Source organism: Acipenser ruthenus, chromosome 20 (genome assembly GCF_902713425.1).
Source record: "Acipenser ruthenus chromosome 20, fAciRut3.2 maternal haplotype, whole genome shotgun sequence".
Classification (NCBI taxonomy): Eukaryota; Metazoa; Chordata; class Actinopteri; order Acipenseriformes; family Acipenseridae; genus Acipenser; species Acipenser ruthenus.
Genome location: NC_081208.1, coordinates 12,279,801 through 12,303,458, shown reverse-complemented (window position 1 = coordinate 12,303,458; position 23,658 = coordinate 12,279,801). Strand labels below are relative to the sequence as shown.

Sequence of the window (23,658 nt, the reverse complement as noted above, 5' to 3'; positions counted from 1 at the left end):
CAGAATGTGTATTTCGTCCCATAAAATGTTGTTTTGTGCACAGAATTTGCATTTTGTGCTACACAATGTGTATTTCGTCCCACAAAATTAGTTTTAGCCCCACAAAATATACATTTTGTCCCACAAAATGATAATTGTATGTTAAATTATTTTGTGGACAAAACTGAAAACTTATTTTGCTTTTCGTAGACAGAATGTATACTTGACTGTTCATTATGTCCACAAAATGATCTAAGAAAAAATGTATTTTGTGCACAAAATGAAAACATTTTATTTCATTTTGTCCACAAAATGAAAACTCTCTTTTGCCTTTTGTGGACAATATTATATACATTTGTTTTTTCGTTTTGTGGGACGAAATACATGTTGTAATGTATTTTGTGCACAAAAGCCCTTTCGTGGGCAAAATAGTGCATGACACAAACGGCGCCCCATAGCAGACCTGCCTGCCAGTCTAAGTTCGGGGCAAACTTCTCCCCTGTGCGGCTTGGGGTGTGAGGCGTGTGTCGTCCGTCTTGCAAGTACACTGTTGGCGTTCCCTGTGTTCAGAGATCATTCTGCGCGGATTCTGCCTTGTTTAGCCAATATTCTTGTAAGAATGAGTGCGTTCTGCACAGATCTGCCCAATTGTACACATTGTGGACTATTATGTGAACTGCGCATATCAGTGCAGAACTGAGGAAATCTGCGCTATAAGAACGCACCCAAAGTTCAGGATCTGCGCAGAATGATCGCCGTGAACGCCTCCAGCTCTCCCAGACAGACACATACAATCACATGACAAGGCTAGCTTGTTGTTTCCTGGTTGCTCCTGCGGTCTCCTGATCCGCCGCTTGTAACACTATCATTTTTATTGTTTATTTTATTATTATTGCCGCGGCGGCGGGTCCCGGTATCAGGCATGGCGGACGGCGAGAAATCCCCGCTCCTCTCCTACGAACCAAGCGACTTAGCTATCGGCGGAAGCGGCGCAGTGTTGCCCGGGCCAGCGGCGGCGGCGTACGGGCTGCCCTGCCAGCCGCAGAGTGAGTGATAATAATAATAGTTGTTGTGTCATGCATTTATATAGCGCCTAAATATTATATTGGTACCGTGTAGCTGATGCTGGGTTGTTAACTAACCACGATAAAACTAGGGTAATGGTTACAGCACAGCAGCTTACAGCAGGGGTTCCCAAACTTTTTCACTGGGGCCAGGCCCACCTGATCAGTTGTATTAGGTACTGCGGCACATCAATAGCTGTCAATACTGTCAATAAACGTAATGTAAATTCTTATTTTATTTGAAAATATTTCACATTTTCTAAATACTTAGAAAATAACAATGAATATGTAGTGGGATTTTTTTTTTTTTTTTTTTTTTGTTTTGTTTTAGTAATAAAATGAATTCCAAAACCAAACCTTTATTTTTAGATTATTATTATTATGTTGTTACATTAGGAACCTGTCCAACTAAACATCATTAGAAATGCAGCTATTTTCATCGTCATCAAACAAAAAAAAGAAGGAAACGTTTCTTATTTTCCCCATTCATAAATATCTGAACAGTAATTCCTTCTGAGTAAAACAATACCTCGTTTCCACAGAACTCGAGTATGCGCCCTAATTGCCAAAGCCTCGCTAAAAAACGCTGTTTTAAAGCAGCTACTGTAGCTGTGCCTCGCAAACTACACACACACGGCTTTCATTTTATTAGAATTAAAGTGCATAGTTACACAGAAACTCAACCCAAGCTTGATGCGAGTCTAGCATTAATTTATATAAAATTCTTATGAGTGTGTATGAATCTTGTTTTTAAAATGTTAATTTTACTTGCTGCTTAAAAACTGTCCTACATCAAATACGTATTTTCCTTCTCAGATGCTGTAATTGCAAATACTTGTAAAAATGTATATATACGTTGTGAAGAAAAAAAATAATTCCAAAACATCGATCCATTTATAATTCAAAGTGTTATTCATAACTGCTTTGTTTTTGTATTTCCTCTGGTTTGTCTGATGCACCCATAACCTTGCATGTTATGAATAAACGTTTTTTTTTTTTTTTTTTTTTAAATATAAACTAATACCTACAAAGGGAAAAGAGAGCCTTGTATTGCTACTTTTTTTCTACCACTCTGTACAGCGCAGATGCAAATTAGGTCGTTTTTTAGGTAAAAAAAAAGCCCCCTGGGTTGACACTGTCAGTACCTTTTAGGATTTTGAATGCTTGAATCAGATCACCGTGTAGTCTTCTTTGTTCAAGACTGAATAGATTCAATTCTTTTAGCCTGTCTGCATACGACATTCCTTTTAAACCCAGGATAATTCTGGTTGCTCTTCTTTGCACTCTTTCTAGTGCAGCAATATCCTTTTTGTAATGAGGTGACCAGAGCTGAACATAATATTCTAGATGAGGTCTTACTAATGCATTGTAAAGTTTTAACATTACTTCCCTTGATTTAAATTCAACACTTCTCGCAACATATCCAAGCATCTTGTTGACCTTTTTTTATAGCTTCCCCACATTGTCTAGATGAAGACATTTCTGAGTCAACATAAACTCCCATATGATATTTATAGTGCACATTTTTGGCCGTTTTGTTTTAGATTTAGATTTGTCTACTTTTGGGATGTAATTGTTTTGCACCTGTAGTACTACATTTTTAAAAAAACAGCCACCCTTTTTCTGTGGATGTTTTCTCTATTTTACTCCAATCTACTTCTGTTAGTCTCTGTTTCATGCCTTCATAGTTTGCTTTTCTAAAATTGTAAACCTTATCTTTAGTCATTACTTTTGGGGTTTTAAAAAACACTTCAAATGAGACCATGTTGTGGTCTGAGTTTGCCAATGGCTCTCTGACCTCTGTTTTAGTTATTCTGTGTTTGTTATTTGAAAAGACTAAATCAAGGCTTGCCTCCCCTCTAGTCGGTGCCTTGACAAATTGCGTTAGGAAGCAGTCATTTGTCATTTCCACCATTTCAATTTCGTCCGTCGTGCCCCCCATCGGATTTTGCCATTTTATATGGGGAAAGTTGAAATCCCCCATTTAGTATGGCTTCTCCTTTTCTACACGCATTTCGAATGTCATTGTATAACAGATTATTTTGCTCAGCGTCTGAATTTGGCGGTCTGTAGCATGCTCCTATTGTTATGCCCTTTGAATTTTTGTCCATTATTCTGACCCAAAATGATTCGGCATTGTTTTCTTTGTCCAGATTTAACACCTGGGCTTCAAGACTATTTCTTATGTATAGCGCTACCCCTCCGCCCTTCTGTCCTGCCTGTTTTTCCTATACAGTGTGTACCCACTAATATTATATTCGTCTCCATCACTCTCAGACAACCAAGTTTCTGTAACACCTATCACATCGTAGTTACTTGTTAGTGCAGTAGCTTCAAGTTCTAACATTTTGTTTCTCGGACTTCTAGCATGTAGACAAATACATTTAATGGCTGTCTTACCTGAGTTGTTGCCTTTGTTTTGATGTGGTCTCCCTTCTGTTTTTTTGTTTTCTCCCCCCGTCCTTTCTAGTTTAAATGCTGCTGGACCTCCTCAAGGATCCTTTCTCCAAGTAGATTGGTTCCCTTTCTGTTTAAGTGCAGTCCATCCCACCTATATAGATAGTCCTTGTTGTAGAATGTGCTCCAATGTTCAAGAAAGGTGAAGCCTTTCTGTGTGCACCACGATTTTAGCCATGCATTTTGATTTTGTATTTCCAGCTGTCCATATGGTCCTTTGCAAGGTGCTGGCAGTATCCAAGAAAATACCACAATTTTGGTCTTGTCTTTTAATTTCCTTCCTAGCTCTCTGAATTTGTTTTGCAGGGATCTTGGTCTGTTATTCCAATGTTGATTGTATCGATGTGGTCAACTACCACCAGGTCATCTCCTGTTCGTTCTAGGAGCCTGTCCATGTTCTCAGTGATGTGCATGACAGAGGCTCCTGGAAGGCAGCACACTGTTGTTGTAAGGGGGTCCAGACTGGAAACTGAACTTGCTGTGTTTCTCAATGAGTCCCCAACAATCATGACCTCCCTTCTTTTTGCTGCCTGGCCAGCACTGTTTATAGGGTCCTGGATGTTGTTCCTTTCATTTTCTTGATGTTAGTTTTGGTCATCTAAATTGGTTCAAATTTGTTGGATGTTTGGATTTCTGGTGGTCGTGTTTGACGAAGTTTCTTTTTTTCCCCTGCTTCTGCCTATCTGAACCCAGCTGTTTCGACCCTTTTCCATCTCCCTGGTGGCTTTCAGTCTGCTAGGGGTGCAGACTTCCATGAATTGTGGGTATGCCACCTCAAGCTCCTGTTGCTGTCTTATTTTCTGCAGCTCCATTTCTAACACACTTACTCGTTTAAGCAAGTCCTGGATCGTGCAGAACTTTACACACACTTGGTTGAGCTCTGTTGGGTTTTCTCGGATTTCCCACATCATGCAGTTGTCACAGATTACTGGCTTGAAGACCATGTTAATTTTTTTTTTTGGAAGTTTAGTTTAGTTTCTGCAGCTGTCAACCTGCTTTCAAACTGCTTCTAACTGCGTTGTACTTGTCCACTTGTACTTCTCCCACGCTGTCGCATCCACATGTTGTCTTATATTAAGCTATGTTGCTCACATTATTGCAACATCACATCTTACACGACTTTAAGTTAATATATAAAATAATAATAATCACTGCTTCCGCGGCCCACCCAGGGATGAGTCACGGCCCACAGTTTGGGAACCCCTGGCCTACAGTACAGTATTGTATTGTACAGTATAATTCAAAAACACAAATAGCGCTCATTCAATGTCAAAATAAATTTGTTGTGTACTAGAGTGTAGCACAGGACAGTAAAGTACAGTGCAAGTACAGTACTTAGTATAATGTTAAGACAGCCTGCGCTGTAATGTACAGTAATTCATGTATAGGCCTAGTCTTGCTAACAGTAAGACAGACGCACAGGCAGACACGTACGTAACAAGTTCATGTACCATCATAAACTGCTGAACTCAGTTCTACAGGGTCTCTCGAGCCTTGTAGCTTGTAGCGGTACACACGTATTATAGGATCTGTAGTATACAGTCAAATATATCCAATTGTGTACTGTACAGTCTTAGATAGGTACACACTGACACACAAACACATACACTGAAACACACACACTAACTAATACACACACACACACTGACACAGTAACACACACACAGGGTTAGAAACTTCCGCTTTAAATTAAATCTGATGAGGACTAGTTGATGTCTGTGTCTCAGTAGTCCTCTGGGCGAGTACTTAAAACAAATGTACACATATACTCTCACGTTCAATCTTACATTAAAAAAAAAAAAAAAAAACATGCAGGAAAGTCAATTTTCTAAAGGGGTGTAGCAGTGGTGAATAAAAATTCACAAGTAATGCTTAGAAAACAGTCACTCGGAACTGAAACCTCCCTTCATCTCCCCTGCAATGCCAACCCCACTTAATGATGTTTTACATTTGTGTTCTCCCTCTGCGCGGGATGCAAAGTTTATCGTTTGAATTTACTGAAACACGTTGCATCTTTTGAAGTAAGTGTAAAGTCATTTTACAGTAATGTGGAGATTTATACTGGGTTACGACCCTGACTGGTGTCATTAGCAAAGCGGGCCGGTTGTACTAACAAGGTCAAACAATAGGCCATGTTTTACTAAACCTTTTAAAACAAATAAACAAACAAATACCATAGGGAACATGTAACAGGGCGAGGTGCCCTGTACATTGTTTTGTTTTTTACATTAATTTTGTTGCTAATCGGGAGATGGTCACCTGAATATAAAAAGCCTGCAGCTCTCCATCTCGGGGTGGGTGTTTTAGAGGAGTGTATGAGAGAGAGCGAGGAGAGCAAGAGTGAAAACAAAAATGAAACTAAAACGAAAGTAAAAGGATCAGTGACAGCTATTTGCCCAGCCTGACCTTTGTTTATATATTTTGTGTTGGTGATTTTATTTTGTTCAACCTTTTTATTTATTTTTGTTATTTAATAAAAAAGGCGGCCAGCCGATTTCTTTCTTTTGAACTGCAGTGCCCGGTGTCAGTATTTTTGCGTTCCTGCTTCTGCCGTGACGTCACCGTTTAGTCACCCTGTCACAGAACATTATCATATTATGTTGGTTAAAACATAATAACACAGTATATTCATAATAAAGTTAAGTTCTTATTTATAAACAGTAACACGTTTAAAGCTTGGGACTCGCTGTCTGTAGCTTGGTGTTGTTTACATTATCGTCAGCATATTTTAAGTGATTGGAAGCTGAAATTACTTTTTTAAAACACACTTTTCTTATACCAATATAGTACTGCTGAGCGGTAATCAGTTCGTTCTAAACGCAGGCTTTAATCGCTAACAATAGGTGCAGGTGGTTATTCTGTGAGCTCTCCGGGGCTCAAGCACCAACGGGGGAAAATAAGGTTCTGCACAGTGCAAATAAATCACCTGTTCTGTCAAATTATAGTGGATGCTTCAAAAGCAGAACTGTTACTGCAGCATTTAAAAATATAAAATCAATTTATACAAAGTCTCCCAGCTTTCTTGAAATGTTCTGCGTTTCCCTCGTTTTTCTTTTGTTTTTGTTATGCTCTCATTAGTATCTGTAGTAGATTCAGCGTCCGTCAGTTCTGGCAGATTCTACTGTACTTGCTGAAGCGGTTTTCTCCCACTGCTAATTAATAAAATAATAATAATTAAATAGCCACCTAACAATTTCATCCCGAGGGCTACAGTGAAACGTACTGTCTTTAAATTGGGACTTTAGTGAAGACCGCATGTGTACGTGCATTATAGATAGTAATTCATAGCCAGCCAGCATTTTTGTAAATAGCAACACGTAATGTACAATCAGATAAACATTGTGTCAACGCTGTCAGTTTCAGGCAGAGCTTCATGGTCGGCAGGGTGACACAGCTGAGAGAATGTTTTCCTCTGTCATCCCGTCTGGTGCTGTCAGTGGCAGTTTCTCAGCACACAAGAAACGAGGTGCAAATAGGTGACTGATCGATCTGTATGAATGTTTACGAAGGTGCTTTGTTAAAAAAAAAAATGTTAGTCTAAATTTATAACGGTGTTTTGTTTTTTAGCAAAATAAAATCTAAGCCTGTTTTTGGGACCCTGTCACACGGCTAGCTGAGTGGTGCCGTCAGAACCAGGAAATGAATACACAGAGAAATGAGGTGAAATGATGAAAGCGCTGTTGCGCGGTTTATTATAAATAAAAGGTTTAAACAAACAGAAGACAGGACACGGCACTTGCTCCAAAATAAATCGACAAACAAAATGGACTAACACTTAAACAAACGGTGGACGGACAGACACACAAACACGGTGAGTAAATAAACAAACAAGTATCGTGCTGGTCCTACCAGCACGCGATAGCAATTGTTATAAATATTTATCTTTAACTTTATTTCTCCTCTCTCTCTCGTTCACTACTCACCGAACACCCAACCCCGAGTGAGTAAAACGTGCATAAATACAACTATACATTTTAAATCACACGTGAAACACAGACCCGTTTATATCCCGTGTACCAATGCCTATACACCAACATTAACACACCACACGCAACATACAACACAGAAATGCACACAGGGGCGGAGCACATTGCCACAGACCCCAACTGTTGTTCGGCACTTCACATAAGGACTAGTAAGTTTACACCAGGCCTACCAAGTTTACTGGTTTAAAAGTTTAAAAGGTACTGGTCCTTTGGACTAGCAGCACAGTATTGTTAGTTTCTAACCCTGCACACAGATACACTCATGCACTGATGCACGCAAACTGACACACACACATAGTGACACACTGACACATGCAAACTGACACACACACATAGTGACATAGTGACACACACACACATTGACACACACACACAGACATTTTTACTCACCCAAAGCAGGACATTGTAATGAGTCCAAGTACAGTGTTGTGACGAATGTTTCCAGAAACATTTACACAGCCGCTGCCCCTGACCGAGAAAAAAAATACTTCTTGCAATACATTATCAAAATGTATTACAAATATACAAGTAATTCATATTGATATCAGTGTACCAGTTTATCAGGGTGTATTAAGAACATAAGAAGAACATAAGAAAGTTTACAAACGAGAGGAGGCCATTCAGCCCATCTTGCTCGTTTGGTTGTTAGTAGCTTATTGATCCCAGAATCTCATCAAGCAGCTTCTTGAAGGATCCCAGGGTGTCAGCTTCAACAACATTACTGGGGAGTTGGTTCCAGACCCTCACAATTCTCTGTGTAAAAAAGTGCCTCCTATTTTCTGTTCTGAATGCCCCTTTATCTAATCTCCATTTGTGACCCCTGGTCCTTGTTTCTTTTTTCAAGTCAAAGAAGTCCCCCGGGTTGACATTGTCTATACCTTTTAGGATTTTGAATGTTTGAATCAGATCGGCGCGTAGTCTTCTTTGTTCAAGACTGAATAGATTTCAATTCTTTTAGCCTTTCTGCATACGACATGCCTTTTAAACCCGGGATAATTCTGGTCGCTCTTCTTTGCACTCTTTCTAGAGCAGCAATATCCTTTTTGTAACGAGGTGACCAGAACTGAACACAATATACTAGGTGAGGTCTTACTAATGCATTGTAAAGTTTTAACATTACTTCCCTTGATTTAAATTCAACACTTCTCACAATATATCCAAGCATCTTGTTAGCCTTTTTTATAGCTTCCCCACATTGTCTAGATGAAGACATTTCTGAGTCAACATAAACTCCTAGGTCTTTTTCATAGATCCCTTCTTCAATATCACTATCTCCCATATGATATTTATAATGCACATTTTTATTGCCCGCATGCAATACTTTACACTTTTCTCTATTAAATTTCATTTGCCATGTGTCTGCCCAATTTTGAATGCTGTCTAGATCATTTTGAATGACCTTTGCTGCTTCAACAGTGTTTGCCACTCCTCCTATTTTTGTGTCGTCTGCAAATTTAACGAGTTTGCTTACTATATCAGAGTCTAAATCATTAATGTAGATTAGGAATAGCAGAGGACCTAATACTGATCCCTGTGGTACACCACTGGTTACCTCACTCCATTTCGAGGTTTCTCCTCTAATCAGTACTTTCTGTTTTCTACCTGTTAACCACTCCCTAATCCATGTGCATGCATTTCCTTGAATCCCTACTGTGTTCAGTTTGAGAATTAATCTTTTATGCGGGACTTTGTCAAAAGCTTTCTGGAAATCTAAAGAAACCATGTCGTATGCTTTGCAGTTATCCATTTTCAATGTTGCATCCTCAAAAAAGTCAAGTAGGTTAGTTAGACCTGATCTCCCTTTCCTAAAACCATGCTGGCTGTCTCCCAGGATATTGTTACCATATAGGTAATTTTCCATTTTGGATCTTATTATAGTTTCCATAAGTTTACATATAATAGAAGTCCGGCTTATTGGTCTGTAGTTACCTGGTTCGGTTTTGTCTCCCTTTTTGTGGATTGGTATTACGTTTGCTATTTTCCAGTCTGTCGGTACAACCCCTGTGTCAAGAGACTGTTGCATGATCTTGGTTAGCGGTTTGTAAATAACTTCTTTCATTTCTTTGAGTACTATTGGGAGGATCTCATCTGGCCCAGGGGATTTGTTTATTTTAAGAGCTCCTAGTCCCTTTAACACTTTTGCCTCTGTTATGCTAAAGTTATTTAAAATTGGATAGGAACAGGTCGACATGTGGGGCATGTTGTCCGTCTCCTCCTTTGTAAAAACCTGTGAAAAGTAATCATTTAATATATTTGCTATTTTTTTTTCTTCATCTATGATTTTGCCATTTGTGTCTCTTAGACATTTAACCTCCTCTTTGAATGTTCTCTTGCTGTTATAATATTGGAAAAACATTTTGGAATTGGTTTTAGCCCCCTTAGCGATATTGATTTCTATCTCTCTCTTGGCCTTTCTAACTTCCTTTTTGACTTGTGTTTGCAGTTCCAAGTACTCTTTCTGTGTGCTTTGTTTTTGGTCCCTTTTAAACGCTCTGTAAAGTGCCTTTTTTCGCTGAATATTTTTTTTAATTGATCTATTAAACCATTTTGGCCATTTTGTTTTAGATTTAGATTTGTCTACTTTTGGGATGTAATTGTTTTGTGCCTCTAGTACTACATTTTTAAAAAACAGCCACCCTTTTTCTGTGGATGTTTTCTCTATTTTACTCCAATCTACTTCTATTAGTCTCTGTTTCATACCTTCGTAGTTTGCTTTTCTAAAATTGTAAACCTTAGCTTTAGTCATTACTTTTGGGGTTTTAAAAAATATTTCAAATGAGACCATGTTGTGGTCTGAGTTTGCCAATGGCTCTCTGACCTCTGTTTTAGTTATTCTGTCTTCATTATTTGAAAAGACTAAATTAAGGCATGCCTCCCCTCTAGTCGGTGCCTTGACAAATTGCGTTAGGAAGCAGTCATTTGTCATTTCCACCATTGCAATTTTGTCCGTCGTGCCCCCCATTGGGTTTTCCCATTTTATACAGGGGAAGTTGAAATCCCCCATTAGTATGGCTTCTCCTTTTCTACACGCATTTCGAATGTCATTGTACAACAGATTATTTTGCTCAGCGTCTGAATTTGGCGGTCTGTAGCATGCTCCTATTGTTATGCCCTTTGAATTTGTGTCCATTATTCTGACCCATATTGATTCTGCATTGTTTTCTTTGTCCTGATTTAACACCTGGGCTTCAAGGCTATTTCTTATGTATAGCGCTACCCCTCCGCCTCTTCTGTCCTGCCTGTCTTTCCTATACAGTGTGTACCCACTAATATTATATTCGTCTCCATCACTCTCAGACAACCAAGTTTCTGTAACACCTATCACATCGTAGTTATTTGTTAGTGCAGTAGCTTCAAGTTCTAACATTTTGTTTCTGAGACTTCTAGCATTAAGATAAATACATTTAATAGTGGTCTTACCTGAGTTGTTGCCCTTGTTTTGATGTGGTCTCCCTTCTGTTTTTTTGTTTTCTCCCCCTTTCCTTTCTAGTTTAAATGCTTCTGTACCGCCTGAAGGATCCTTTCTCCGAGTAGATTGGTTCCCTTTCTGTTTAAGTGCAGTCCGTCCCACCTGTATAGATAGTCCTTGTTGTAGAAAGTGCTCCAATGTTCAAGAAAGGTGAAGCCTTCCTGTGTGCACCACGATTTCACCCATGCATTTTGATTTTGTATTTCCAGCTGTCCATATGGTCCTTTGCAAGGCGCCGGCAGTATCCCAGGAAATACCACAGTTTTGGTCTTGTCTTTTAATTTCCTTCCTAGCTCTCTGAATTTGTTTTGCAGGGATCTTGGCCTGTCTCTTCCAATGTTGTTTGTAAAGATGTGGACGACTACTACCGGGTCATCTCCTGTTCGTTCTAGGAGCCTGTCCACATTATCAGTGATGTGCTTGACTGAGGCTCCTGGAAGGCAGCACACTGTTGTAGTAAGGGGGTCCAAACTGCGAACTGAACTTGCTGTGTTTCTCAGTATGGAGTCCCCAACAATCATGACCTCCCTTCTTTTTGTAGGAGGTATAGCATCGGGGTTAGTGTTGTAAACTGATACCAGAATCTAGTGTAGTAACCTTATACCGTACCAGAGTTTATAATGCTGTACTACAGTTTATTACAGTATTGGATGGGTTGTTCTGTATAATCTATTGCACTTCGCTGTTTATTAGTAATAAGAAGAAGAAGAAGAAGAAGAAGGAGGCATGCTAACGGAACGTTTTCGGGGTTCGCATTTAAATACTATGCAACAGCAGTAGCTACGTTTTGAAAGCAGTGAAGCTGTGCATGGTTCGAGAGGAGGCTACAGTAGCTGACTGCCTCGCTTGGGTGCGTGGTACAAAAAGTGAAACATAATAGTGTGTTAAAAGACAGCTAACGTTAAAATTGGGGGTTTATTTTCATTGATTATTCATATAGCTAGGTTATTCAGCAGGTCTATATTGATATATTTATTGTTGGTTACGCTTCTGGTACATGTTGTTATATATGAGGGATTTTGTAGGTAATATTTGTCGAAAGGATAATAATAATTTCATTTAAATGCCAGTTTGTTTTATTTCTTCACCGATGACGCTGTGCTCATGTTCATGCCCACGCTGGGTGTTCTGTTGTGACGTGCACGTGCAGTTTGTCCGTTCAAGCAGCTCAGTTGAGTTTTTGGAAATGAACTTTGCTCTGAGGGCAGATCAGCCCTGGGGGCAGAACTAATGTGTCGCGTCTGATTGGTTACTTGATTTTTGCCAAAGGCGGGACTAAAAGGCTTAGATAGAACATGACCTGTATCGTCTAAAAAATATACGTAGCAGAATATATTTACATAATTCGATTATAGGAGTTGTCAAGAATTCCATTATGAAACATGGGATTTATCAGGTGCAATGACAGCTGAAAGTGGTAAGGGAAAATATTGGAGCACTAAAACAGTTCATTTTTAAATGCATGAAAAACAATGCTGCTAGTGGTTCTTTTTTGTCAAGATGGTTTTAGACATGCTTTTTTTTTTTTTTTAAATTTAAATTTCGTTGTTGCCAATTATTTTTATTATTTTCTCCCAATTTGGAATCGCCAATTATTTTATTATGCTCAGCTCACCGCTACCACTCCTATGCTGACTCGGGAGGGCGAAGCCGAACACACGCTGTCCTCCGAAGCGTGTGCCGTCAGCCGACCGCTTTTTTTCACACTGTGGACTCACCATGCAGCCACCCAAGAGCTACAACGTCGGAGGACAACGCAGCTCTCGGGCAGCTTACAGGCAAGCCCGCAGGTGCCCGACCAAACTACAGGGGTTGCTGGTGCGTGGTGAGCCGAGGACACCCTGGCCGACCTAGCCCTCCCTCCCCCCGGGCAGCGCTCGGCCAATTGAGCGCCGCCCCCCTGGAAGCTTCCATCCTTGGTCGGCAAAGGAATAGCCTGGACTCGAACTCGCGACGTCCAGACTATAGAGCGCATCCTGCACTCCACGTGGAGCGCCTTTACTGGATGCGCCACTCGGAAGCCCCAGACATGCTTTTTAATCATGCATAGTAAGCTATTTAATGTTGCTGATACAGAATGAGGCTTGTCAGTGTAATTCTTCCCCAAAGGACAAGCAGATCTGTTTCCCTCCTGTCCTGAGAGCAGGACTGTCACTCCTGTCCCGAGAGAAGGCCTGTACCCCTGCCCCGAGAGCAGTCCTGTGCCCCTGCCCCGAGAGCAGATCTGTGTCTCATATCTGCCCCTAACAGAGCCCCATGCCCCTCGCTAGGGCATGTCTGCCTTTTTCACATTGAAATTATACTTTGTTTAAATGGGTAATATTCTGTTATTCTAGGCCAGGTTATATTAATGTTGTTCATTATGTTAACCTAACAATCTTTTGGTTTCTAGACATCATGGTAAAAGGAAATAAGACTGGGTTAGGGGCAGAGATGAGAGAATATCTGCCATTGATGCAAGGGCAAACTTGTTCTTTCGACAGGAGGGGCTCAGACCTGTCTGCTTTTAGGGCAAAAAGGATACAGACCTGCTCTGGGGGCAGGGGCACAGGCCTGCCCTTGGGGAATGAGGGCACAGGCCTGCCCTTGGGGAATGAGGGCACAGGCCTGCCCTTGGGGAATGAGGGCACAGGCCTGCCCTTGGGGAATGAGGGCACAGGCCTGCCCTTGGGGAATGAGGGCACAGGCCTGCCCTTGGGGAATGAGGGCACAGGCCTGCCCTTGGGGAATGAGGGCACAGGCCTGCTCTGGGGGAATGAGGGAACAGACCTGCTCTGGGGGCAGGAGAGGAACAGATCTTATTTATTTTATTTTTGACCAAAAATCTATATGGGGGTGAATTTGGGTATCTAACATGTTTATTTCAAACATTATTAGCCTTTAAAAGCAGTGTGTGTGTTTTCACAGAACATTGGCAGGGTGGTACCCCCCTAGGTATAAACACGAAAATCTCAGGAACTATAAAGAGTTGACCGCTCAAATTTCACAAAGTTTCTAACAAACACTTTTACTAACTTTTTGCCGATTTTTAACCAAATGTGTGACGTATGGTGACATTGGCTGGTTGAATTGACAAGGAATGACCCAAGGAGGCTGTGTGGTCCAGTGGTTAAAGAAAGGGGCTTGTAACCAGGAGGTCCCCGGTTCAAATCCCACCTCAGCCACTGACTCATTGTGTGACCCTGAGCAAGTCACTTCACCTCCTTGTGCTCCGTCTTTCGGGTGAGACGTAGTTGTAAGTGACTGCAGCTGATGCAGAGTTCACACATCCTAGTCTCTGTAAGTCGCCTTGGATAAAGGCGTCTGCTAAATAATAATAATTTATATATATATATATATATATATATATATATATATATATATATATATATATATATATATATATATATATATATATATAGTGCCTATAGAAAGTCTACACCCCCTTCAAAATGTTCACCTTTTGTTGCCTTATAGCCTGGAATTAAAATGCATTAAAATAGTTTTTTTTCATTTATCTACACATCCTACCCCACAACTTCCAAGTGAAAAAAATATTCTAGAAATTTGTAGAAAATTAATTAAAAATAAAAACTGAAATAGCTTGGTTGGATAAGTGTCCACCCCCCTTGTAATAGCAATCCTAAATTAGCTCAGGTGTAACCATTCGCCTTCAAAATCACACACCAAGTTAAATGGCCTCCACCTTTGTTAAATTGTAGTGATTCACATGATTTCAGGATAAATTCAGCAGTTCCTGTAGGTTCCCTCTGCTGGGTAGTGCATTTCAAAGCAAAGACTCAACCATGAGCACCAAGGCGCTTTCAAAAGAACTCCGGGACAAAGTTGTTGAATGGTACAGATCAGGGGATGGGTATAAAAAAATATCAAAGGCCTTGAATATCCCTTGGAGCACGGTCAAGACGTTTATTAAGAAGTGGAAGGTGTATGGCACCACCAAGACCCTGCCTAGATCAGGCCGTCCCTCCAAACTGGATGACCGAGCAAGAAGGAGACTAATCAGAGAGGCTACCAAGAGGCCAATGGCAACTTTGCAAGAGCTACAGGCTTTTATGGCCAAGACTGGTCAAAGTGTGCATGTGACAACAATATCCCAAGCACTCCACAAATCTGGCCTGTATGGTAGGGTGGCAAGAAGGAAGCCATTACTCAAGAAAGCCCACCTTGAATCCCGTTTGAAGTATGCAAAAAAAACACTTGGGAGATTCTGTAGCCATGTGGCAAAAAGTTTTGTGGTATGACGAAACTAAAATGGAACTTTTTGGCCTAAATGCAAAGTGTCATGTTTGGCGCAAACCCAGCATAGCGCATCACCCAAAGAACACCATGCCTACTGTGAAGAATGGTGGTGGCAGCATCATGTTACAGGGATGTTTCTCATCAGCAGGGACTGGGGCACTTGTCAGGATAGAAGGGAAAATTAATGGAGCAAAGTACAAAGAAGTCATTGAGGAAAACCTGCTGCCCTCTGCAAGAAAGCTGAAATTGGGACAGAAGTTCACCTTTCAGCATGACAACAACCCAAAGCACACAGCCAAAGCTACACTGGAGTGGCTAAGGAACAACAAAGTAAATGTCCTTGAGTGGCTCAGTCAGAGCCCCGACCTAAATCCAATCGCAAATTTGTGGCATGATTTGAAGATTGCTGTCTATCAACGCTCCCCAAGGAACTTGACAGAGCTTGAACAGTTTTGTAAAGAAGAATGGTCAAATATTGCCAAATCTAGGTGTGCAAAGTTGGTAGAGACCTATCCCAACAGACTCACAGCTGTAATTGCTGCCAAAGGTGCCTCCACCAAGTATTAACTCAGGGGGGTGAAGACTTATCCAATTATGATCTTTCAGTTTTGCATGACAGGCACACACACACTGGTCAGCCAGTGGGGCTGTGTGTCCCTCTCCCAGGAGGACTGCCATTTTTTCTGGCTTTTTGGGAAATGAGGGAGGAAAATTTACATTTTTTCAAGTAAATGATCTTGGGTTGGGAGTATATGGCAATTTAGGAGAAAGTGCATCTCTGTTTCCAGTTCTTCTGTCTCACAGTGACCACACAGCCAATCTGGTCTGTGCAGAATTTTTTGGTTTACCTCTCTCTCTCTCTCTCTCTCTCTCCCCCCTCACCCTCCCTCTCTTTCTATCGCACACTCTATTAACCTGTCTTTCTCGTTCCCTCTCTCTTTCTCATTCCCTCTGTCTCTATTAACCTCTCTCTGTCCGTCTCCCTCCCCTTCTCTCCAGACCTCCCCTCAGTTCTCCCGATCGAGGAAGACCTTCCTCCTTACTCCCTAATGACGTCGGGCAGCACTTCCAAGATCAACTGTCGTGTATGTCAGTCCCTCATTAGTGTGAAGGCAGACAGCCACCAGCACCTTGTTAAGTGTGGGGTCTGCAACGAGGCAACGGTGAGGAGAGTGTGTGTGTTTGCATCTGTGTGCGTGTGCGTGTCTCAACATGTGTCTAAGTATGTATGCGTGTACGTGTGCATGAGTGTGTGAAGCTAGGTCTGTATTATTGTATTTCTGTGTTATTGTATTTCTTGCTCTTATTGTATTACTTGTATTGTAACGCTTGAAATGTTTTTGCTTACGATTGTAAGTCGCCCTGGATAAGGGCGTCTGCTAAGAAATAAATAATAATAATAATAATTATTATAATTATTACTGTACTGAAAAGTAGTCAGTGTATCTGTGTTAACCTCCCTTCTTTCTCTCTCTCTCCCCCTTTCAACCCCTCCCTCTCTCTCTCTCTCCCCGTCTCTCTTTCTCCCATACCTCATTCTCCCCCCTCCCTTCCCCCCCCTCTCTCTCAGCCCATTAAGAACCCTCCTCCTGGTAAGAAGTATGTGCGCTGTCCTTGTAACTGTCTCTTGATCTGCAAAGCAACTTCACAGAGAATGGCCTGTCCCCGTCCTTACTGGTGAGAGAAGGAGGGGGGATGGGGGAGAAAGAGGAGAGGGGAGGGGAGGGGGGATGGGGGAGAGGAGAAGGAGGAGGAGGAGGAGGGGGAGGGGAGAAAGGGAGATTCAGGCCCACACACACACATATGTAATTATGTCTCTCTTCTGCTCTCTCTCCCTCTCTGCCGCTCCTTTTCTCTCTATCTGTCTCAGTAAGAGAATTATAAACTTGGGTCCAGTGGAGTCAGATTCAGGTCCTGTCAGCCCAGAGCTGCAGCCTTGTGGAGCCAGAGTGAGCTGTGGACACTGCGCTCACACATTCCTGGTGCGATTCACAATTCATCTTCATCTTCATATTCATCATCCTAATTAATAATCACAAGTACTGTAATAATAATCAGAATAAGAATCAATAAGATTGATAATAATTCTCTCTCTGTCTCAGTGGACTGACTTTACAAAGAAGAAACTCGCCAGATGCCCTCACTGTCGGAAAGTGTAAGTCTCTGTCTGTCTGTCTGTCTGTCTGTCTGTCTGTCTGTCTGTCTCTCACACACACACACGCACACACACACATTGACCCTGCCACTTACACAGTCCAGAATTGAGCCTCACATTTTATCATAATGCAATCATGTTATCATGTATAACTGTCTCTTTTGCCCTCTCCCTGTCTTTCTCTCAGGTCCTTTATTGGGCGGCGTTACCCCTGGCAACGCTGTGTTTACTTTTTCATGCTGGGTCTCTTCTTTGCTGTCATCGCTGGAGGACTAATGGTGAGATGGAGGAAGGGAGGGATGGGGGGGCAGGGGGAGCTACATGGCCACACCCAAAAATCTTTTCATTCTAGAATGTGTTTAAATGGTGTATACCATCAGACTCAAGTTCAGTCTTTTTCAAATGAATTGGTGCGTCACCTCCCAAAAAATATCAAGGAATTAAGACCAAACAGGTCAAGAAAGGTCCGCACTCAAATAGAGCAACTCACTCAAACTCTGTTTTCAAAAACACTTTTCATGGTTTCTTTTTAATATCTTTCAGCTTTTAATATGTTTCAGCTCACAGCCTTCATCTGATGAAGCAGGAGTAAAAAGAGAATGTAATTGAATAATAATATTTGCAAATATTATTCTCTCTCTCTCTCTCTCTCTCAGGCTGGCACTTGGCAGGAGGCTGAACAGTACGGAGCGATCTATGCCATCTGGGCTGTGGTTCTGGTTCTGTGTGTGGTTTGTCTGGGTTGGGCGGTTTACTGGGCCTGCATTAAAATCAGCGAGCCTGTACAGAACTACACATAGAGGGAAAGAGGGAGGAGAGGAGGAGGAAGAGGAAGGAGAGGGGTGGAAGGGAGAGGGGTGGGAGAAAAGGAGAGAGAGGAGCTGATTTATAACTATACTGATTAAACTGGAGAGAGTGAGAGTTAGAGGAGCGGGGGGGGGGGGGGGGGGTACAGAGACAGACATTATTATAAAAAGTTTCTTGTTAAAGGAGAATTCAAAAGTAAGGCAACACACCCGCCTATTGCTACAAATGTGCCTTACAGTAAAAATCCAGAGTGAGTGAGAGAGAGGAGGGATGGAGCAAAAGAGAGAGAGAGATGTTAATTAGCCAATCTCAATAATAATAATTGTTCTGTCATTAAATTCAAATTGACTTTATTAGCATGAAAAAATAAGTGTTGTCAAAGCACATACATGGCACAAACAACAACAATATGTACAAATAAATAAAGAAAATGCAGTGCACATAAATATATATATATATATATATATATATATATATATATATATATATATACACACACACATATACAGCAGCCTCCAGGATCATTCATACCCCCAATACACTGCAACCGGTTTGAGCAAAATAAATGCAAGCGCTCGCCCAAGACTGTCCGCATGAAAGCTTCAAGACCATCGGCACTGGACACTGCCAAGAAATATCTGAAAACACGACGTTCAAACCTCTTCACACCCTTTAAATTAAAATGCAGTTATCCCAGACAAACATGCCCCCACAATTCCTCATGCCCAATCTATCCATGCTACAAACACCGAACGCACACCTGCATCTTCCACCAAAACTTTCAGTTACATTGTATCAAGTGCATGAACAGTCCCAGAGTCCACTGCACACATACATATACATACATATAAACACTTCCCTTACAGGATATGTCGATCCGCTTTTATCTAAGTCAGCAAGCAACACTTATAAGCTGTATAAAACCGTATAAGACAAAATGTGTTCCATTTCCTTACCCTAAGCACAGTAAGTATGTAAGCCACAGCATACTCTAGCCTGTCTCAGCAGTCAGGTGAGCGAGCAATCAGGAATCCTGTTTGTGACGCCAATTCTGTAAGAAATATTTTTAGAACACGGAAACAATACAATAGAGGTCAAGCTTAAACAGTTTGACAAGTTTATTGTCTTTTGGTCACAACAACCACAGAACTGGAAGCTCCTCTCAAGGATACTTAGTGAGATACATCTTCCCTGTCCCTTTATACAGTTCTCTCCCTACAGCAAATCAGCATTAGGTTACAAAGTACAAGAAAACAAAAAAGTACACATATTCATTTGATTGGTTAAAGACTTATTCCCATTGTAAATATTTGCTATGCCAGATCTTATCGTGGCACAAGGTTTATGGCTGGCCATCTGCACTTTACCAGGTAAATATTTAATAATAGCTAACTCACCCAGACACTATAGCCCACCTCACACTTAGCACACAGAATTCCCTGAGAGTGCAATTTGTCAAACTTTTGCTCAGGTTTGAGCTTTGCTGTTACCCAGAACACTTGATAATCAGAGAAACACAAAAACACATTCTTCACCTGAAAAACATCTTTCATCTGTAAATGTTACAAAATGTGATGGCTCACAGACCTGTACAATTATAATGTTGAGATCTGTTTCCATGGGTAAGGGTGCCGTTAGTGTTAGGAGTTTATTATAGGAGAGTATTACTAATTTGTTTTGGCCTTTCCTACTTTTATTTATTCATATATATATATATTCCAAGAAAGTAATGGTGTTTGTATGTGAGTGATAATGATTTATAAAAGTATTTGAAAGGGAAGCGGGAAGGGGCAAATATGTGTACTATTCACTGGTAAACACTTCAGTTTGCCCTCTTGTGTGAATTATAATTCATAAAAACTAAACCTCCAGCACTGCGATCCAGGCAGCTTGCTGAATGTGCGCTCATTCACACCCCTGAAGTATGTCTGGTTGATGTTTTCATCTGTAGGTGAGTTTGGGCTCAGTACAGGCGTCAGGATCTACGGTTGTAAGGGGTCGCCACTGTCTGATTGTGGCAATTTTATGTCTGCTTTTCAGAGTTCTTAAAATAATCACGAAAATATGAGGCCCGCAATTACTGACAGCTTTAATAAATTAGTTGGAATATTAGAACATAAGAACATATTTGATAGACCTCATTTGCAAAATCTCTCAGAAACCCCAGAATTACATATGCATATGCACAATTACATATGTATCAAGGGCTAAAGTGCAAAGAGACACCACTCCCGGAAATTACATCTTAATTGCGTGTTTATGCATTGCGTGCCTTTTATAAATCCAAACCAAAAATTGAGAACCCTCAATGCCATTTTATACAGTCGTAAAACATCCTTTGTGCAATCCTTTTATAAATCTGGGCCTCAGTCTCTACCATTCCTGATTGATTGACGTGACGGCACCATGTCTCTTGTAGAACAATAATGTGTTTTATGTTGATAAGAAATTCCGGGTCTGTGCTGTTCAGCCCTAAAGTTGAGGAATACAGGTCCTGAATGTTCCAGATACTAATTGAAAGAGATCTCATTTTATATATATATATATATATATATATATATATATATATATATATATATATATATAGATATATATATATATATATATATATAGATATATAGATATATATATATATATATATAGATATATATATATAGATATAGATATATAGATATATATAGATATAGATACATATTTTTTCTAGGTTACCTTTTTATGTAGAATGAAACAAAGTGAATTTAAGCCGTTCATGTCTTTATATGTGCGTGGGTTTTTTTCAGTGTTTTGCTGAATCGCCAGTAGGCTTGATGTACATTACCAGTGTGCATCCGGGTTTCTCAGCTCATCAGCCGTGTGCAGATGAGTTTAGGAGCTGCTTGATCTCCCCAGCTCAGTGAGGGCAGGGCTGGCTGGCTGGGCGAGGGCAGTAACGTGGTTGGCTGGTGGGCTGCAGTCTAGACTGTGTGGGAGTTTCCCCTAGGGGCTCTCCTCCCTGGCTCGTGCATTGTGGGACGGGCTAGATGGGTCCCGGCCCAGGGCACATTCTTTCAGGATCTTGGCAGACTTGGAGGCCCTGCTGGTTGATGTGGACCCTGTGGTACAGGTGCTGGGTGCTCAGGGTGGGTCAGAGGGACACGTGGCAGCTGTGCACAGCATCCTGAGATCTCCGAAATCACTTCCTCTCTTTGAAAATGTATTCATTTTGGTCTTTGTTTATTTTTAAGAATTAGCTTATTCTCCACAGCAATCCACACACTCCGCACACACAAGTCTGCGTGCATGTGTGAATTGCTGGAATGCTGTACGAATTCATCTCTTAAATCCAAACGTGACGATAATGTTTTATTTTAATAATGTTTTATTTCCATTGTGTAAACATTCCTGTAAAAGTCCTGTGATTTTTATTCTATTTCTGCTCTATTTCGACTCTTACTGTCAATATATCTGTGTGTTATATTTACCCTGGTTTTATATATATATATATATATATATATACAGACATGCTCAAATTTGTTGGTACCCTTACAGCTCATTAAAATAATGCTTCATTCCTCCTGAAAAGTGATGAAATTAAAAGCTATTTTATCATGTATACTTGCATGCCTTTGGTATGTCATAGAATAAAGCAAATAAGCTGTGAAAAGAGATGGATTATTGCTTATTCTACAAAGATATTCTAAAATGGCCTGGACACATTTGTTGGTACCCCTTAGAAAAGGTAATAAATAATTGGATTATAGTGATATTCCAAACTAATTAGTTTCTTTAATTAGTATCACACATGTCTCAAATCTTGTAATCAGTCATTCAGCCTATTTAAATGGAGAAAAGTAGTCACTGTGCTGTTTGGTATCATTGTGTGCACCACACTGAATATGGACCAGAGAAAGCAAAGGAGAGAGTTGTCTGAGGAGATCAGAAAGAAAATAATAGACAAGCATGGTAAAGGTAAAGGCTACAAGACCATCTCCAAGCAGCTTGATGTTCCTGTGAAAACAGTTGCAAATATTATTAAGAAGTTTAAGGTCCATGGAACTGTAGCCAACCTCCCTGGGCGCGGCCGCAAGAGGAAAATCGACCCCAGAGTGAACAGAAGGATGGTGCGAATGGTAGAAAAAGAACCAAGGATAACTGCCAAAGAGATACAAGCTGAACTCCAAGGTGAAGGTACGTCAGTTTCTGATCGCACCATCCGTCACTTTTTGAGCGAAAGTGGGCTCCATGGAAGAAGACCCAGGAGGACTCCACTTTTGAAAGAAAAACATAAAAAAGCCAGACTGGAATATGCTAAAATGCATATTGACAAGCCACAATCCTTCTGGGAGAATGTCCTTTTGACAGATGAGTCAAAACTGGAGCTTTTTGGCAAGTCACATCAGCTCTATGTTCACAGATGAAAAAATGAAGCTTTCAAAGAAAAGAACACCATACCTACAGTGAAACATGGAGGAGGCTCGGTTATGTTTTGGGGCTGCTTTGCTGCGCCTGGCACAGGGTGCCTTGAATCTGTGCAGGGCACAATGAAATCTCAAGACTATCAAGGCATTCTGGAGCGAAACGTACTGCCCAGTGTCAGAAAGTTCTGTCTCAGTCGCAGGTCATGGGTCCTCCAACAGGATAATGACCCAAAACACACAGCTAAAAGCACCCAAGAATGGATAAGAACAAAACATTGGACTATTCTGAAGTGGCCTTCTATGAGTCCTGATCTGAATCCTATCGAACATCTATGGAAAGAGCTGAAACTTGCAGTGGAGAAGGCACCCATCAAACCTGGGACAGCTGGAGCAGTTTGCTCAGGAGGAGTGGGCCAAACTACCTGTTAACAGGTGCAGAAGTCTCATTGAGAGCTACAGAAAGCGTTTGATTGCAGTGATTGCCTCTAAAGGTTGTGCAACAAAACATTAGGTTAGCAGTCCCATCATTTTTGTCCATGCCATTTTCATTTGTTTTCTTATTTACAATATTATGTTGAATAAAAAATCAAAAGCAAAGTCTGATTTCTATTAAATATGGAATAAACAATGGTGGATGCCAATTACTTTTGTCAGTTTCAAGTTATTTCAGAGAAAATTGTGCATTCTTTGTTTTTTGTGGAGGGGTACCAACAAATTTGAGCACGTCTGTATATATACAGTACTGTGCAAAAGTTTTAGGCAGGTGTGAAAAAATGCTGTAAAGTAAGAATGCTTTCAAAAATAGACATGTTAATAGTTTATATTTATCAATTAACAAAATGCAAAGTGAGTGAACAGAAGAAAAATCTACATCAAAACAGTATTTGGTGTGACCACCCTTTGCCTTCAAAACAGCATCAATTCTTCTAGGTACACTTGCACACAGTTTTTGAAGGAACTCGGCAGGTAGGTTGGCCCAAACATCTTGGAGAAGTAACCACGTTCTTCTGTGGATTTAGGCACCCTCAGTTGCTTCTCTCTCTTCATGTAATCCCAGACAGACTCGATGATGTTGAGATCAGGGCTCTGTGGGGGCCATACCATC

The 23,658-nt window shown here is 40.8% G+C and overlaps 1 protein-coding gene across 1 annotated transcript; it reads left to right on the top strand.

The window, feature by feature from the left end:
* The first annotated feature begins 718 nt into the window (after positions 1–718).
* On the top strand, positions 719–20,505 carry LOC131698871 (type 1 phosphatidylinositol 4,5-bisphosphate 4-phosphatase-like). The gene is made up of 7 exons (XM_058993493.1): positions 719–1,025; positions 16,194–16,357; positions 16,765–16,871; positions 17,065–17,176; positions 17,297–17,349; positions 17,537–17,627; positions 18,006–20,505. The coding sequence occupies exons 1-7, from the start codon at positions 902–904 to the stop codon at positions 18,147–18,149; spliced, it is 795 nt and encodes a 264-aa protein (XP_058849476.1). The 5' UTR covers positions 719–901; the 3' UTR covers positions 18,150–20,505.
* The last annotated feature ends 3,153 nt before the right edge of the window (positions 20,506–23,658 follow it).

Excerpts from the sequence above, each read along its gene's own strand:
- LOC131698871 (XM_058993493.1), top strand. The coding sequence starts at position 902 with ATGGCGGACGGCGAGAAATCCCCGCTCCTCTCCTACGAACCAAGCGAC. Across the intron at positions 16,358-16,764 it reads GGGTCTGCAACGAGGCAACG|CCCATTAAGAACCCTCCTCC; the intron begins GTGAGGAGAGTG and ends CCTCTCTCTCAG. Across the intron at positions 16,872-17,064 it reads GCCTGTCCCCGTCCTTACTG|TAAGAGAATTATAAACTTGG; the intron begins GTGAGAGAAGGA and ends TATCTGTCTCAG.